The following is a 16,187-nucleotide window of genomic DNA, read 5'->3' on the forward strand; positions in this document are numbered from 1 at the left end:
CCTAATACCCTTCCCACTTCAGGCCCTCTCTCTCTCTGGGCCTTCCTCCTCGGACTGAAGGTCGTATATAAACCCCGGCAATGATGAACGCTTTGCCCAGACGAAGACAAGTCCTTTTTGTGGAAACGTCGGCAAGCACCTGGTGACTTTCCCCTCACTTGTTCCCGTAGTGTGCGTCATGAAACCATCTACCTACCCTCTCTTTACCATGTACCCCGTCCGGGTGTGGCTTTTTTGGTCTCTGCCCCCCCCCCCCCTCGATTCTGAATGCACTACTGTCGTGTAATATACTTTTGACTTGCGAGACAGCGCCGTGCGTGTGCTCTTTCTACTTGTCCGCGCTATTCGCGCTGTTTTTTTTTTAGTTGACATCACAAGCATATTATTCTTATGTGGTCAGCGCGACACCGCAGAGGCGACAAAACTGCCTCACTATAGCATGGGCTCCTTTCGGCGGCAGGAATGGTCAGACGAACATTGTAGCTAAGTCCACATGATCCAGACAGTTTTTTTCCCACTTCACTAAAACTTTTCGCTGTCGCAGGCCACACAGGTGGGGACAATAGAGCTAGCGTGTGCATACTGAGCGCCGCGACTCTTGACATGAATGTAAAACTACGTTCCATGTTTCCGTGTCTATTACTACGCAAAGTCCAATTCGGTACAATACAACCGCACTAAGAAAAAAAAAACTCGGCGATGTTTGACAGCGTACGGTAGCGTAAACACAGCTGTTTTCAAAGCCAAACTGCGAGCATCCACTGCTCCGCATTTCCCAACGAAAGACGCCTACAAGTTGCAGTCACTTACAAGCGCAAGCATGGACTAAGGGGGACTTGGACAAGACGAGCGCCCGTGTTATCCAAGTCCTTCTTTATCCATGTTTTTTTGGGCTTGTACGTGAGTGCAATGCACCAACTAGCCCAAAGGTCTGTGCACAAGTTTCGCACCAATAGGCACAAAATATCCACGGCCTTACGCAATCCAGCATTACGATCTGTATATTTTGCTTAAAGTTTGTTTCCACGCCCTTCATAGCAATACCATGAATTCTACTTTTTGCTTTTCTATTTTTAAATCTTACAGAGCTTTAACCTCTCCCTGAAACCGATTTCAACCTCTTTCATGGCCGCTCATGAGCTCATGGTACAGTTTTCTCGTTGGCGCGTTTTATTTAGTTTTATTGCATATCTTGCTTTTCTTTCTGTTTTATTGCTCAGCTCACTTATCTCCTGGTGGCGCCAGTCTACATCCTGTACGAAGACCGGCATGTCGCTCAGGTTAAATGCCCTGGGATGATCGCCTAAATTTTAATTGACTGTACCGTCTGCCGTCTCTGCATTTCTATATTGGAGCCTCCCTCTCTCTCTTTCTCCCCTCTAACGCGCAGACCGCTCTCTGGATGCGACTAGCTCTGAGCAAAGCGGTACAGTTTACAAAGGTCGCCATCGTTTTCAGTACGGGAATACTTTGCTTTTGTGCGATGCTGCTTTGCGGCGTGCGTAGTGAGGCGCAGGTGCGCCCCTTATAGCTTGATTGGAGCGTATGTGCTTGTTTCTTTTTTTGCGCCCGATCATTTTTGTATTGTGCCAGATTTGCTTCAGCAAGGATCACGACCGCTGTTTTAGCGATTAGTCGACCGTACCAGTTCAGTTCACGAATCGACAGCTTGTAAGAACTGTGTCTTCATCGGCCAACTTGCATTTATTCCTCGCCAACTTCACTGCCTTCAACTCCCTAAACGCTGATGGCATCGCACGCGCAGTAGTCTTCCTTCCCGCCTCTGAATGCAACGTGTCACAGGTGAGCTTCTTACTCTGAAGCTGTTTGGGCCTACAGGCGACCAAACTTCGAACACATGAAGAGGGAGAGGGTTAAAGCTTCTCATCTACAAGCTGTCTGCTGTGGAATGCGTATTATTCATTGGTTATCCCAGATTCCAGGTCGTAGTGTTTAGCCACATTCTTCAATGTTCGACATGCGCCACTCGTTTTTGCAATGCGTGATTTTTGTCCCGCATTTGTGGCCACAGATATCTGCGTGGCTTTCTCAACGATGCGAATACGTCATGACAGAGGTCGTTACAATTTAAGTACACGGTCCAGAGGAAGCATGTTTCTTCTATAGATTTCTTTTTCCTACCAGCTCATTGCAGGGGATAATGAACCACTTCGTTTTCATTGCAATTTGTGTGCAACTTCGTTCCATACTATTGTTTATTTCGCGCCTAACTATTGAGAATTATGAAATGGTAGGAACCTTGTCCTGCTGCGTATGTTCAACGAAAGAAGGGTATTGTCACTCTGTGCTGTGAGTATTGACTCCGAAGCTAACAGCTTCTGAAATGAAGGTTCAGCCATTCTATAAAGTTGTAATTTTGAAGCATCAATGGCGTTAAAACGGGTTAGTCTTGTCTATGCCGCATCGCGGCAACAATAATAAATACCTAAGAGCCTATATCGTATAAATGCAAGTAGTATAGCAAGCACTCTATGCAAAGCAAGTCTTAGATTGATTAGAACAAAGCGATTTGAAACTGGGACAAAGGAAGACACAAAAACATGACCACTGGAACCGATGTACAGTTAAAAGGGCATAATCTACTAAAAATTAAACGGCAGGCAAGTCGTAGGTTTACCGTCGTCGTAATGTCGAAAATCAAGGTGCTCAACGCGAACTAACGTGATTTTATCCGAGCCTTCTTTCATGGGAGAAAACCTTCGCTTCAATTTCGCTGATGTAAACTGTGAAAAAAGTCGCAGTTGAACTCAACGTGAGTAAAGATAATATTTCACGGAATTATTTTAATGCTTTTCAACGCTTGTGCCACGACACGTTTGGTATATGGTTTACCAGTTTCGTGGCAGTTTCTTTTTTTTTTGGACCTTTTTGTTTTTGTAACCTCAACAAAACCGAACCGTGAAAATTCTGCTCGCCATGGTACTCACAATTTTAGTGCACGGGAGGCGTAAAATGTTAGTGTTGCACTGACTATGAACCTGCAGAGAAAATCAGGACGGTACTGGCAATAGATTGCGATGCATAATCACTTGCTTTGCAGTCGCGAACTGACGGCCTTACTGTATTGCAGGCAAATACCGCCACGAAAATTGACTATTTAAAAAAAAAAACACTTCGCAAGGAACACAAGAAAAAACCTGTAAAAACCTGAGTAGTTTCCTGGCAGGAGAATTTCGGTTGGGAAGACTGGACAGAGCAGGAAAACGCACGTCCGGGTTCGAACAGATAGCCCTCTCGTATCGCGCTGTACATCCGCTCTGCCGCGGCAGCTGAGGCACCAGGCATAAGTAGAGCAAGGAAAGTGTGGTCGATAAACAATCTTTTCTGCGTGTTTTCGCTTTCTAATGACACGTCATGCATTAGTGTACAGACTTGACCGCGCGAAATTCGCGTGCACTCAGTACATCATGTAAATGGGATCACATTTCCTAGTATGATTTCGCTTTCGGGTTCAGTAGTCAAACGGTCGGTGGGATGTCACGAGTACGAGATAAGTATAAGAGAAAACAATCTATGCTTTGTCCGTTTAATTCGCTCCAGCTTTTATGCTAGCCGCTTCAAGAACACAGAATGGCATCGAGTGAGAAACTATTTATTCAAGCGCAGTTCATATACGCGTCAGACGATATCATGCTATACTTGTGAGGATATAACCACCATTCGAATGATGAACCTAACCAAGTGGGAAAACAATCTGATTACAAAATCCTTACAATAAAGTTCACTGTTCTCTTTATCTTCCTTCCTCGCACAAAGGCGCCCCGCCAGAGACGGTTTGTCCAACTGGAAGACTGAAGCGCTATCGTCGCACCAGGGTTGCCCCGTCAGAGACGGTGTTGCGATGAGTTGCGATGCAGGGATAAAGGGAATACTTGAAACTTATGTACGGAAATTTTCATTACAGACAGGTTTCGGCACTAGGTTAGGCGGCAAAAAGACAAAAAGGCTGGAACTGGCTAAAACTAAGGGAGGCCCTTACTCGGCATAGCCGAAGATGCATTACATCTGACCTTAGCCCAGAACCCTTTTTCAGGATCGGGGGCCCGGTTTTAAAGACCTAAATGCCCGGCCCACATCTGGTAGCAACCAATTATGTTCCACTCTTCACATGATTGGTTTGTCGAGAGCATGGGCAGCCCTCCAGATCCTGTAAGGTAAAACATTCTCTCCACCTCAAAATAAAAGCAAAAGAAAATACACAGCCGTGCCAGCACGTGCAGGGTAAAACATTCTCTCCCTAGCAAAAATAAAAGAAAAAGAAAACACAAACACACATTCGTGCCAACACGTGCGGTCGGTTTCCCCGATGACCCTCGACCTTGGCGTCGTCCCGGAATTAGGTATTATCCGGCTCAAACGGGCAGCTACCGCCGTAACTGCCACTGCGAGCTCGGACCCGCGTTCCTAGGCGACTTAGCTTTCCCAGAGCTGTTTAGTCGGCGCCTTACCGACACCGGTCAGTCGCGACACTCAACTCAGGCCTTCGTTTCCTCGGCTAGCCGCGCTGTCGCCTACTCGTCATTTTTATTGCCCCCTCGTCAACAGCGGACTGACACCGTTCCGTCCGGCAGTGCTTAATCTTCAGAATGTCTGCAGACCTTTCGAACCAGACGTTTGTCGCGAGTTTGTGTCGCATCTGATGTCCGTTAAGACGAGAGGGGCGATCGGCGTTGCGGCGGCTCTCAGCGCTCACCGGATAGCAGGCGAGAATCGGCCCCAAAGGGCGATGGACACCCGCACGGACCGGCGCCTTCGCGGCCGCGCATCGTTCCCAGAAATGTGACTTTTCGCTTCGAGCGCACCCCGCCGCCCCCTCCCGCCGGGGGGGGGGGGGGTCCATTGAAGACGGCAGCGGCTGAATGCTGAGAAAGAATTAGCGGTACTAACGGCCCCGCACGCACTAACGATCCATTACACACCAAGCACTCGAGAATTTCACGTCTTAAGTTTCATATTTCTTCAGCACATATTGTATGCAACGTTTGTTAAAGAATTAGTATTACACTCGGAAGTCCCAGCGTGACAACTTCCGGGGTAGGGGAAGAGCCTTGTAACAATAATCACATTACATGCTGATATGTTGTAATTAATAGTTAGTAATGTCTTGCGCACCATTCACAACAAAGGAGACGCGAAAAATTTGGTGTATTCACCGCTGTAAAATGAATTACAACCACAAATGAAGACGCGCCAAAAAATTCAAATATACCACAATTTTCGCTTTTCGCCCGCATGCAGCGCGGCTCCCGTGGCCGGATTAAAAGGTGCGTGTTGAGAGAAATTTTCGCAGTAGCATAGCTCTGCCGCCGCCAAGCAGTACGTGTATGCGCCAACTGTTAACATCATTAGGAAGGTGGCCGAAATTTCCGGAGCCCTTAACTACGGCGTCCCTCATAGCCTGAGTCGATTTGGGACGTTAAACCCCTATAATCCAAACCAAACCACTAGGAAGGGTTGCTTCATTGGAGTTTTAGACATAAAATGTTTTTAGCTTCAAATCTCGACCAACATTGTTCGGAAACTTCAGCGAACCTGGGGGGCAAATTATGAAGCCGAACATATAGCCGAAAGTTTATGAAACCATCCGACCTTTTCCGTCTGAATGGTGTCCACGACAGAAAACTTCAGAGCAGGATTCTAATCTCCGGAGACGCAAATAAAGCAAAATTCTTCTCCGGAGGCCGTAGAGCGCTGGACTATCAGTTTTTTTCGTCATGTGCTATTTATTACCAGAGTTTAGCGCCGAAAGTGGCTCTATGCACAAGCTATTTACAAAGGATTGAACAAATAGCCGTGTTGCTCTAGGTCAACAGGAAACACTACTAAAAGGGCGACAAGAAAGGGCGACATAGGTTCAATGGAAGGCAGTCGGCTCGAAAGTCACTTTTTGATAAATGTCCTTTAGGTAGAGCATCATTCGCCTAAAAGCCCAAAATTCTTTCTTGGATACCGGCAGGTTGAGTGTTACGGCCTAACAAGAACGTTCTTCACCGACTGTGAAGTCCACTTGGGAAATCAGGTCTTGACGTTCTTATTCGTCTTAACAAGCCACACGCTATCGCATGCTCTGAGAAGGTAAAACAATCATTCTTTAGTTTCTTTAGTAGCACATCCTGAAGCTAAATGGCTCATTAGGATTAATAAAGCATTGTTTGATAATTTCTTGTATATCACAATTACTACAGGTAGAGAAGAGACAAAAATGTATTTCATTTTAAGCCACTCTGCACATATTTCATGTGCAGCGTGCAGGGAAATGTTTTGGTGCACAGATAAATGGACATTTTACGTACCAGTATTGACACATTATTCTACTTGATAACAAAGTAGATTAATAGAAGGCGGAAAGAGTATCGATATCTTCAATCAGCATAGATTCTTGCGCGCCAAGGAATACAAATACTAATTTTGAAAAGCATAGTGTGCAAACCACACTGAAGCATAAACTTCCCCATAAATCTTTGTAAAAACAAAGTGGTGAATAAAATTTCAAGAGTGCACTAAATTGGAACGCAGGGTCCTGAACTCAACCGGCAAGAATAACCTCAGAAGCGGGTAGGAACACTTACAAAAGTAAAAAAGTAACAGTCTGTCTCACACACAGGTGCACTTCCCGAGTCTTCCTGCAGAAAAGGGCATGAGATGGTTATCGGCGCGGAAATGCATGTCCATACAAGCGCCCGACAAATTCGATGAAAATATTTAATTAAATTTGTAGCGAAGGGTTGATCTTCAATACGCATTGCATTTTTGTCGCCGCAAGCGCGCTCCAGGCCTGGGCTGGAGCAAAAATTTAAAGCGGATGCGGAAGAAAATTCTGTTCATGACGCTCAAATAACCAGCTCCCTCCAGCAATGTGCACTTGAGATTACTCCGTGGAGTGAAATGCCAAGATATTTAGGAGGTATGCACTAAAATTCTATTCCATAAGTCCGTGCATGGCACTTGGCTTTGTTTTGTGCCTACAGTAGGTAAAAATGTTTAGTAAATTGCGAAATTTCATAAACATACTGAATGTAGGCGTGAATAACCGCGTTTCACCACCACTGAACTGGTCCTGAACCATGCTGGGCATTCGGTCTAATATAATGTGCAAAAAAAAGTTTTACCTTCGTTCTCTTCCCCGCGGACTTAGGTTAAGTGCCTATCTACTTCAATATTAGCTAGGCTAAAACTGGATTATTTAAAGAACCTCCAAAGGTTGCTGCGACTTTTCAGGAATTAATGACGCAAATGCACTTCACACGAAAGCGTAAAGAGCTCATTCTGCTGGAAACCCGGCATTGCTCGTTGTCGTAGGCCATTCGGAAAAAATCAAGAACTTTGAAAATCAGAATATTTAAGTAAATCATTGAAAGTGAATAGCCGCCATTGGTCTTCGAACCCAGGCACCCTGCGTTCTGATCGGGCACAGCCCGCATAGGCCGCGAGGGGTCTTGTTTTTCTTTATTGCGTGGAAATAGCGGCAAAAATAACAATAAAAACGTGCTAGTTAGGTACCTAGTGAACACTTTGGGATTTGTGTGACTTCGTACGTGTGTTCGGGATGTGTGCTGATGTTACTCTAATTATGCAAAACTAATCCACATATCCTAATTATGCGTCAGAAATTGCGCGGAATGAAAACGGTCTGTTATGGTGCTTCATTGCAGCGAAACAAATGATGCCTTTGTCTAGGAGTACTTAGTGGTCGAGTATGCCATGCAGCGTAACCTAGATAATGTGTGTGATTGTTAGTCGATAATTGTGATCGCTCATTGGTAGTCGGTAATGTGATTTGGATGCGTGATGGGTAAGAAATGAGAAAGAAAAGAAATAAAAAGGGCAAACAAGGACAAGCTCTGTCGCGTCTACTCTTCAGGTCTCATTTTGAATAGAAAAATACATTACACTGTCGCTTGGGATGTACTGATCTTTTGCTTTCATCAGTGAAAAACGTGGATGGCGATTATGTGGAGAGCTGAAAGGCAGGCCGTCTATCACGTTCTGTTCCCTTCCTTACGCCACCGACGCTGTGAACGCGGTATTTTGTAATGCTAAAAGCCATGCGCCACGTGATGCAGCCAAGGAAACTGCAAGCGCTTGTCACGAGTAGCTGGCTATGAGTTTTGCCGATGCACTAATTTTAAGCGCAGGTTTATTGCTCATTTCCTGAAAGTGAGGGACGGGGTCAAATCCCAGCCAAGGCAGCATCTTCTCTATGACGATAAAATCAAAACACGCCCATGTACTGCGCGATGTCAGCGTACGTTAAACAGCCCCGGGTGGTCTAAATTAACTTGGAGTCCGCCACCATGGCGCCTCTATCTCTCTTTCGTCCTCTATTCCTCAAACGTTTTTCACTCCCACATTCATACCGTTCCTGTCGGTGCGATGTCAATGTCGGTAAAGACCCTGCGTGGTCGAAATCACTCCGGAGTCTTCCGCAACAGAACCTTTTCCTTCCTTTTTACTTCATTTCCTCATTCATCAGTTCCCTTATTGTGTGGTTAACGTCACCATCGAGATGGGGCATAGTTACTGCGCCATTTTCTTTAATCAAAAACCTTTCTGTGCCCACGGAGGGCGAGTCAGTTGCAGCACATTTACAACCCTCAGAATTTCTTTTTGCCTTCTATGTTAGGAAGACGATGGACGTGCTTCGCCCTGCCGAGATTGCAGCTGTTCTCCTCAAGTGCACACCCCTCGCCATCTTAGCGCTCTTCGGTGCAGCCCAGACCGCTCGCAACAACTACACCGCGACTGCCGGCGGCCCGTGCTGGACGTTACTCGACATCACCCACATGGTGAGCCCATACGCGCTGTGGGGGAAAATATAGGTGCGGAGACACGTGCACGTCCGGAGTCTAGTCGACAGGCATTTAACACTTATTGTGTTCCACGACGCATTGTTCTTCTGCATGACCTTTGCGTTAATGGTGATATTTTCTAGTCTACTATCGGAACCTATCACTTTTTCTGCTTACGAATTTGGTGCTGTTTTTCTAATCGCGCTTGCATATATACCGTGATTGCACCATCCTTACATTATGCCTCTCTGAAGACCACCAGTGTAATGGTAAATAACTATTCTATTATGGGTGCTGGTTTCGGCAACCGTGCAAGGTCGTTGCCGAACCCTCCTTCCCACAATAGAGGAGAATCTTCTATCACGTGCTGCAACTTCAGGGACGATGGCCTAGCCACAAAGGATGCTGCCCAACGCCCAGGGCATATTTCCATCACACTAAATATACAATGCCTACTGTCTGCAATGGAAGCATTTCCCCATCTAGAAACATACTGAATTGCTGAAGTTGACAATATAGTCGAGAGTTCGACGGCATACCGTCTGGTCAGGAATCACGGCTTGATGAGATTCACTGGTCAGTGAGTATGTGGACGACTGCTTCTGCGTCATAGACCGAAAGCACACGCGCATTATCCTCGATCAGCTCAACGCCATTCAGCCCTCGATCAACTTTACTGTTGAGGAAGAGACCGACGACTGCCTTCCGTTCCTCGACACTGTGGTAACACGTACTCCGACTGGTCTTAGTTTTAACGTTTACCGGAAACCGACGGACGCATTCTGGAAGATACCTAACTTTCAATTCAGCGCACCCAGTCAGTCACAAGCGGTCAGTGGTTGCATCTCTAATCAACCGCGCCAGGGAAGTCTGCAGTGAAGACGCAGCCCTACACCACGAAATGAAGACCGTGGAAAATGACTTAAAAAGAAACGGCTATCCGCTTTCCTTCATTCGGAACACGAAAAGAAGATTGGCTCCATCGAAGATGCCTACTGCCAGGGAAGACGAAAGTGCCGACGCACCGAAATCGAAGCGAGCCCCTATCCCGGATATATCAGGGATCAGCGAGGCGCTGGCGCGGATGTTCCGCAAGCACGGCGTCCATGTTGCACATGTACCAACAAGCAAGATAAGAAAGGAGCTGGTAAACGTGAAATATCAGCTCCCTCGTGCAAAGTTTCCCGGCGTCGTTTACAAAAGCGCCTGCGCCGACTGTTGATCAGTTTGCATAGGCGAAACGAAAGATCTCACGAGACGCCTGAAAGAACATCAGCGCGACGTACGAAAAGGAAAAGCGACAACGAACGCAGTCGCGGAGCATGCGCAAGAGACTGGCCATGAAATTAACTGGGATGAAGCAGATATAGTGACAACAAAAAAAAAAAGAATGTATCAGCCCGCCGAAATCTCGAGTCACTAATCATCCAGGCTACGCCTAACACAATAAATAAGAATTATGGCACATTGCACCCTATCTACGCTAAATGTCTAAAAACGATACTAACCGCTACAAAAAGCCCGGGACGTCGAGCAGGTTGCTCATTGTGAACAAGGGAGCCGTAGCGCTCCCGAAACGTCATTTTTGTTTGCCCATGGTCAGTGACCAGTGAATCTCATGAAGTTGGCAATAGTAGACTTTCAATGCGACAGCGGCGGTCTTGTACGTACGAGGGTCAAGTGATAGAATCTTCAGTGAAAATCTTGGTAACTTCACCAACTTCATACGTTTTGAGATAGAAATCTGCGTCCGTTGTCAAGCATGATAGTGCGTATTTTTGGTAATTAGGCCCCTTACCGTATCCCTATCATGGAGTGCGCTGGAGAGTAGCCTTATTTATGACGCATACAACTCCTGGGTTCCAGCTTCAAAGGAGCGCTACAAGTCTGCGAAGGTTGCACGAAAAGCAAACTCGCATTTTCACAGGAATATTCACTCAGTGAATTAAAGTGCAAAGTGCGTAGAACACACACTTGAAACATGTTCTTTCAGCCCAGTTAAAACTCCTGATCCGGAGGGTCCGCGTTCAATCCGTGCCACGGAGCACTCCTTTCGATAGATGTGAAGCACGAAAGGAGCCCCTGCTCTGTTCCATGTCAGCGTACGTTAAAATCCGCAGTCGCAAACAAATATTCCGGAACCCTCCACTACGCTGTTCCTTCTATCCCATGTGCCCGCTTGGGACATCAGAGCACATAATTGTTCTGTGATATCAACAGCGTAACGTGTTCAGTTATGCTTTAATTCCTTTTTCTAAGAGTCGATACTCTGCACGGTGTACTGGCGCAAACTTTTTTTTTTAGTTTACAAGACTCATCTCCCCTTTTTGCGCGCCTCGGAAGTTCGCTTTGTTGAAGCCAGGCTCCCAACTACAGCTGGCGTGCCTTTCGACCCGTGACCTGCTGGCACAGATGTCGGATGCGCTTGTGGCACATATTTACGCAACTCGCCGCTCGCCCTGCTTACATTTTTCCCCGCAACAGATGAATCCACTTCATCGCATCCTGTTTGCACTCGACAAAACTGTGCGCATGAAAAACGCTCCACAAGCACCCATATAATTTTGGTCGTGTTCACACAACCGAATCGAGAGAGAACTGGAGTGCTGAGCTTCGCAGTGGGAAAGACGTGCCAGCAGCGAGATTGCAGGAAGATAACATTCATACGCCACCGGCCTTAATAAGTTTGCCCGTAAAAATATTGACATCCCAGGAGCAGTACGCCTCCGTAACCGAATGCACTGATTCAAAATTTGTACTACATAGTGGCGTTCTTAGTGACCCAGCATAGATAGGGTGTAAGCTACCATAGAAAACTTAGTGATTTTTTAACCAACTCCACACATGAACACACAGAAATAATCAGTGTCAAGTCTGTCGTCTCCTTGGGTGAAATTGCTGACCTGAGCAATACCTTTTGCTGGGCTAGTTGGTGTGACATTGTGTTCAGAAAAGAAAAAACAGCGCTAAATTCTACACAAACCACACAGAAAGACGGACAGGACGGGCGCTGACTCCAACTAAGTTTATTGAAAGCCACATGTAGCATATATATAGCCCGAAGAAGGTGAAAGCATGCGCATTTCCCACGTGGGTTCACCTTCTTCGGGCTATATATATGCTACATGTGGCCTTCAATAAACTTAGTTGGAGTTAGCGCCCGTCCTGTCCGTCTTTCTGTGTGGTTTGTGTAGAATTTAGCGCTGTTTTTTCTTTTCTGAACACAACTGAGCAATACGTTCGTCTTTTGTCACGTCGCGAAGGCTTCCCAAAGCCCCACAGCCAACCTATGAATTTAACCTTGCTTCTACCCGCGGACAGACGAGAACTCCTACGAAGGCTCCTTAATTGTTGCAATGATTGCTTTTCGCCCATCTCGCAAGCTCCGACAAGCACCTATAGCAAATCATTTACTCGCAAACTACAAACACCGCCGTTCCCTCCGCCAAGACCCGTATGAAGTGTGAATACAGGAATGCCGAGCCCACCTGGTCGCATAGGATGTCATCTAGCCTTCGAAGAGTACTTCGACAGCAGCTTCTTGTTCTCCTGAAGAATAGACACGGGAAGTTTTCGTCTTTTAATCATCATATAAGCCTAACTTGGCGCACTCCAGAACAAAGGCCTCTATCACATCTCTTCTCCTCCAACTTCGGTAATATCATAGCCCGAACGTCTGAAACTCATCTCTAAGTGAAAAAAAAAAGACGTCCACCCTCAACCGACTCTGTGATTCAAAGCACTGTTCATCGATGCACCTCGGGAGCATAATCTGGCAGAATAAAGTCGGCTACATATATACTGGCTATAGAGGCTGGAATTCGACTTTAATGTTACGCCGTTCGAGCTTTACACTACCACAGCAACTTTTCCAATGAGTTATGGACACGGGGCTTGCAGGCCTCGAACGGTAGACGCTGTTTCTTTTGCGCTAGAAATGCCGTAGTGTCCACAACCAACTTCCTTGAAACCCAAACGAGTCCACAGGCAGTACCCGACACGGTCGTCTTCGCGCATAAATCTGAAAGAAGAAAAGAGCCAAATTTCCTATTAGTCGCTGTCCCTAAGCGACGCCGTCAGCAAGGATGCAGTATGTGCAAGGATATCGAGCTTGTCTAGTCGCTACGGATCATTTACAGAACAAATACTACGCAAATGAAAGAACGGTCCAACATCCAGACAACTGTGAGTGCGTCGCATCTGCGGTCTTCGTTCCGCATCCTGCGCTGCATTTATTCTGTACAGACGGAGTAATCTTTGGAGCGCAGAAACAGCCACCATCGCCCTATTCCGACAACATGCCAACAGGAAAGCTGAGTTCTGAGCTTGTGCAACTATTACCGGTGATACAGAACGGATTTCGCACGCAATGCGAAACCTTTGGCGCACACGATCTGTTCCGATGAGAAACGGTGCAAAAAATTAAAGAGAATTTTCGGTGCATTTTGTAAGCGTTGGAAAGCAGAATTGTATGAACGCTAACGGCGACGATAAAGACTGAGTTCTCTACCCACGTCTTCGCGCCGCTGATGGAATTCGACGAAGACGACGATGCTCAATGAACAGCGGGAGAGTGTGGGGCAGTTTAACACGACGCATATAGCCGGATTGTCATCCGCCTTCACATACATCAGAGGAGCGTCACATTTACGCCTTGATCGCATTTACGTATCCGTAGATCTCCGTAGATCACATTTCATGTGATGTCAAGCCTGTTTCTTTCCCAGATCATGCTATGGTCATTGCGCGGATTGGAGAATGTGCCCGTCCCAAATTTCAGCCGCAGTGGGAACTGTGGAAGCTTAATTCCCAGCTTCTAAATGATGACCATTTTCAGCAGCGAGTGATGACAGCTTTGGAATCTTGCTTGGGCATGGATGTCCCATTATTTGCAGCTTGGGAGATGTTTAAGCTAGAAGTTCGTAGCATAGCTATTGAGATCGGCTCTGTGAAGTCTTATCTTAGGCATGGTGAGGAGAAAGGTTACTTCAGAGTCTTTATAATCTGCATGCGCTTGAATATGAGGCTCCTGGCTTGTACACAGAGGAAATTGGTGCTGTTAAGTGCAACCTTCAGAAGTTTGATGCAGAACGCTATCGTGCGGCCCGTGTACGATCCCGCAGCAACCGTGCTCTGCACTCTGAGGAGCCTACTAGACAGGCCTTGCTAGATGAGCGTCGTCACGTGGCTGCCAAGCGAATTTCAGAGCTCTACTATGGTAGTGCCCTGGTCACAAGTACAGATGTCATAGTTACCAAGTTTGAAAACCAATATAGCTCTGTTTGCTGCCACGTCTAGCACTGCTGACGATGATCATATAGCGCGATTGGTGTCCATGATTAGCCCACTCAATGAGGATGAGTGCAAGGCAATAAGTGGCTCTTTAAGCCTTGGTGAATTGCAAGATGCAATTGATCAATTGCCGCTTTAGAAAACCCCGGGGCCTGACGGCCTCTCAGGAGAATTTTACAAGGCATTTAAATTCGTTCTAGCCCCTGTCCTGCTTCAAATTTTTGAGACAAATATTGAAGTTGAATTTCTGCCTCAGTCATTTACGAAAAGTCATATTGTCTTTATACCAAAAACCGAGGATAAGGAAAAACTTCGATTTGTAGATGGCTACAGACCAATCACGCTTTATAATGTAGATTATAAGATTTTTGCTAAAATACTGTCAAATCGGCTGCAGCTTGCAATGTCTACTTTGATTGGGCCTCATCAAACTTGTGGCTTGCGGGGACGATCAATACAATCTAACCTACATGTAGTGCGTACGGTGTTGCAGTATTGCAGTGACGCTCAAGAGCAATTAACAATGCTCCAAATTTACCTGGCAAAGGCATTTGATAGAGTGTGCACATTCATTTCTTTTTGCACTTTTAAATCACGTCAATCTCGGTTCAATACTTTCTACTGGCATACGCCTTTGTTACAAATCTTGTACCACGCGCTTGATTGTTAATGGCTCTCTCGCAACCAGTCCCAATTCAGTCTTCGGTGAAACAAGGGTGCCCACTGTCTCCGCTCCTGTTCGCATTATACTTGGAGCCACTTTGCATAAGTGTTATCAACAGTAGAGCTGTCAGTGGTTTCCGAATAATGGGCCACGAACTGAAGGTGTTGGCTTATGCAGATGACCTTGCGTTTTTTGTACTGATAAGCCAAGCATCGATGAGGTTATTCGTTTAACGGAGGACTTTGGTTCGGTGTCAAGAAGTCGGATTAATCGCTCTAAGAGTTGCGGTCTTTGGTTTGGTAGCTGGGGTTCGACACCTGCTGAATATGCTGGTATAACATGGACCACCAGCATACCTCCAGCCACCAAAGTGCCTTGGCGTCCCTTTGAGTGCCTATAAGCGTAGCGCACATTATTGGAAAGACCGCGTGTCAACTTTTCAGCGCTATGCTCAAACGTTTGTCCCCCATGGCCTCTCAATTTTTGGCAGGGCGACCGCCTGTAATCTGTTTCTCGTCACTAAAATATATTATGTACTGCAAATTATTCATTTCGCAAGACTTTCTATCCAGCGTTTTCATAGGGTTTTCGCTACTTTTGTGTGGGATTCGTCTTTTGAATCCATGAGGCGTGATAACCTTTTTCGGCCTGTAAGCGCTGGTGGCCTTAGTCTAGTTCACCTGTATGTCCGACAGATAGTGTCACGTTTCATGTTTTTCCGTGGCACTACACGCCCAATAGTGCGTTCATTCCTGCAAACAAATTTAGTTCATGTTTTACCCAACCTCATTGTGTCTTCCAATGTTTGTGACCGTCCGTGTTTGTGGGGCATAATGCAAGAGGGGTATTTGGCTGTCCGTTTCCTACTTGTTCGTTTTTCTCCTGAGTTCCTTTTTTTAGTGTCGAGGAAAAAGTTGTATAAGGATGTGATTAGTATGCTCTTCCCTCCGCCCATGTACCGCTCTCTGTATTTTGGTTTACCGGGACATGACGTACTCAAAAGAGTACGTAAGACGCCAGTCTCGCCATGTACAAAGACCTTTTTCTTTAAGTTACACACCGGTACGTTGACCGTTAGAACATGGTTAGAGAAATAGGGCATTTTTGTGTCTACCGTTAATTGCCGCCTTTGTGATGAACCAGAAACAATTGAGCATTGTTTCATGAGTTGCAAATATGCAGTACTCTTCTGGGATATCCTGCAACGCACATTAAAAAAAAGAATTAATCTGACTCCACATTCTGTTCGCTATCTCACTGCGCTGTCATTTGTTGATGAACCCCTGGACATGTTCTTTATGATTGGACTTCACAGCCTCTGGAAAACCCGCATCATGGACAGACGCTGTGAACCTGTTGTGTCTACAAAGGATCACTTCAGTGGAATGGTTGTTCATCTAAGAGACGAGTATGCCCAGACT

The 16,187-nt window shown here is 46.1% G+C and overlaps 1 protein-coding gene across 1 annotated transcript in view; it reads left to right on the forward strand.

The window, feature by feature from the left end:
• The first annotated feature begins 1,483 nt into the window (after positions 1 to 1,483).
• The window catches only part of LOC149337659 (ATP-binding cassette sub-family C member 3-like), a 215,614-nt gene continuing 200,910 nt past the window's right edge, over positions 1,484 to 16,187 (forward strand). Inside the window, exons 1-2 of the mRNA XM_089553474.1 lie at positions 1,484 to 1,516; positions 8,649 to 8,807. Of these exons, the coding sequence (XP_089409600.1) occupies positions 1,484 to 1,516; positions 8,649 to 8,807 (192 nt within the window). The remainder of the gene's footprint in view (positions 1,517 to 8,648; positions 8,808 to 16,187) is intronic.

This window comes from Amblyomma mixtum, chromosome 7, assembly GCF_055824585.1.
Source record: "Amblyomma mixtum isolate Tamu chromosome 7, ASM5582458v1, whole genome shotgun sequence".
Classification (NCBI taxonomy): domain Eukaryota; kingdom Metazoa; phylum Arthropoda; class Arachnida; order Ixodida; family Ixodidae; genus Amblyomma; species Amblyomma mixtum.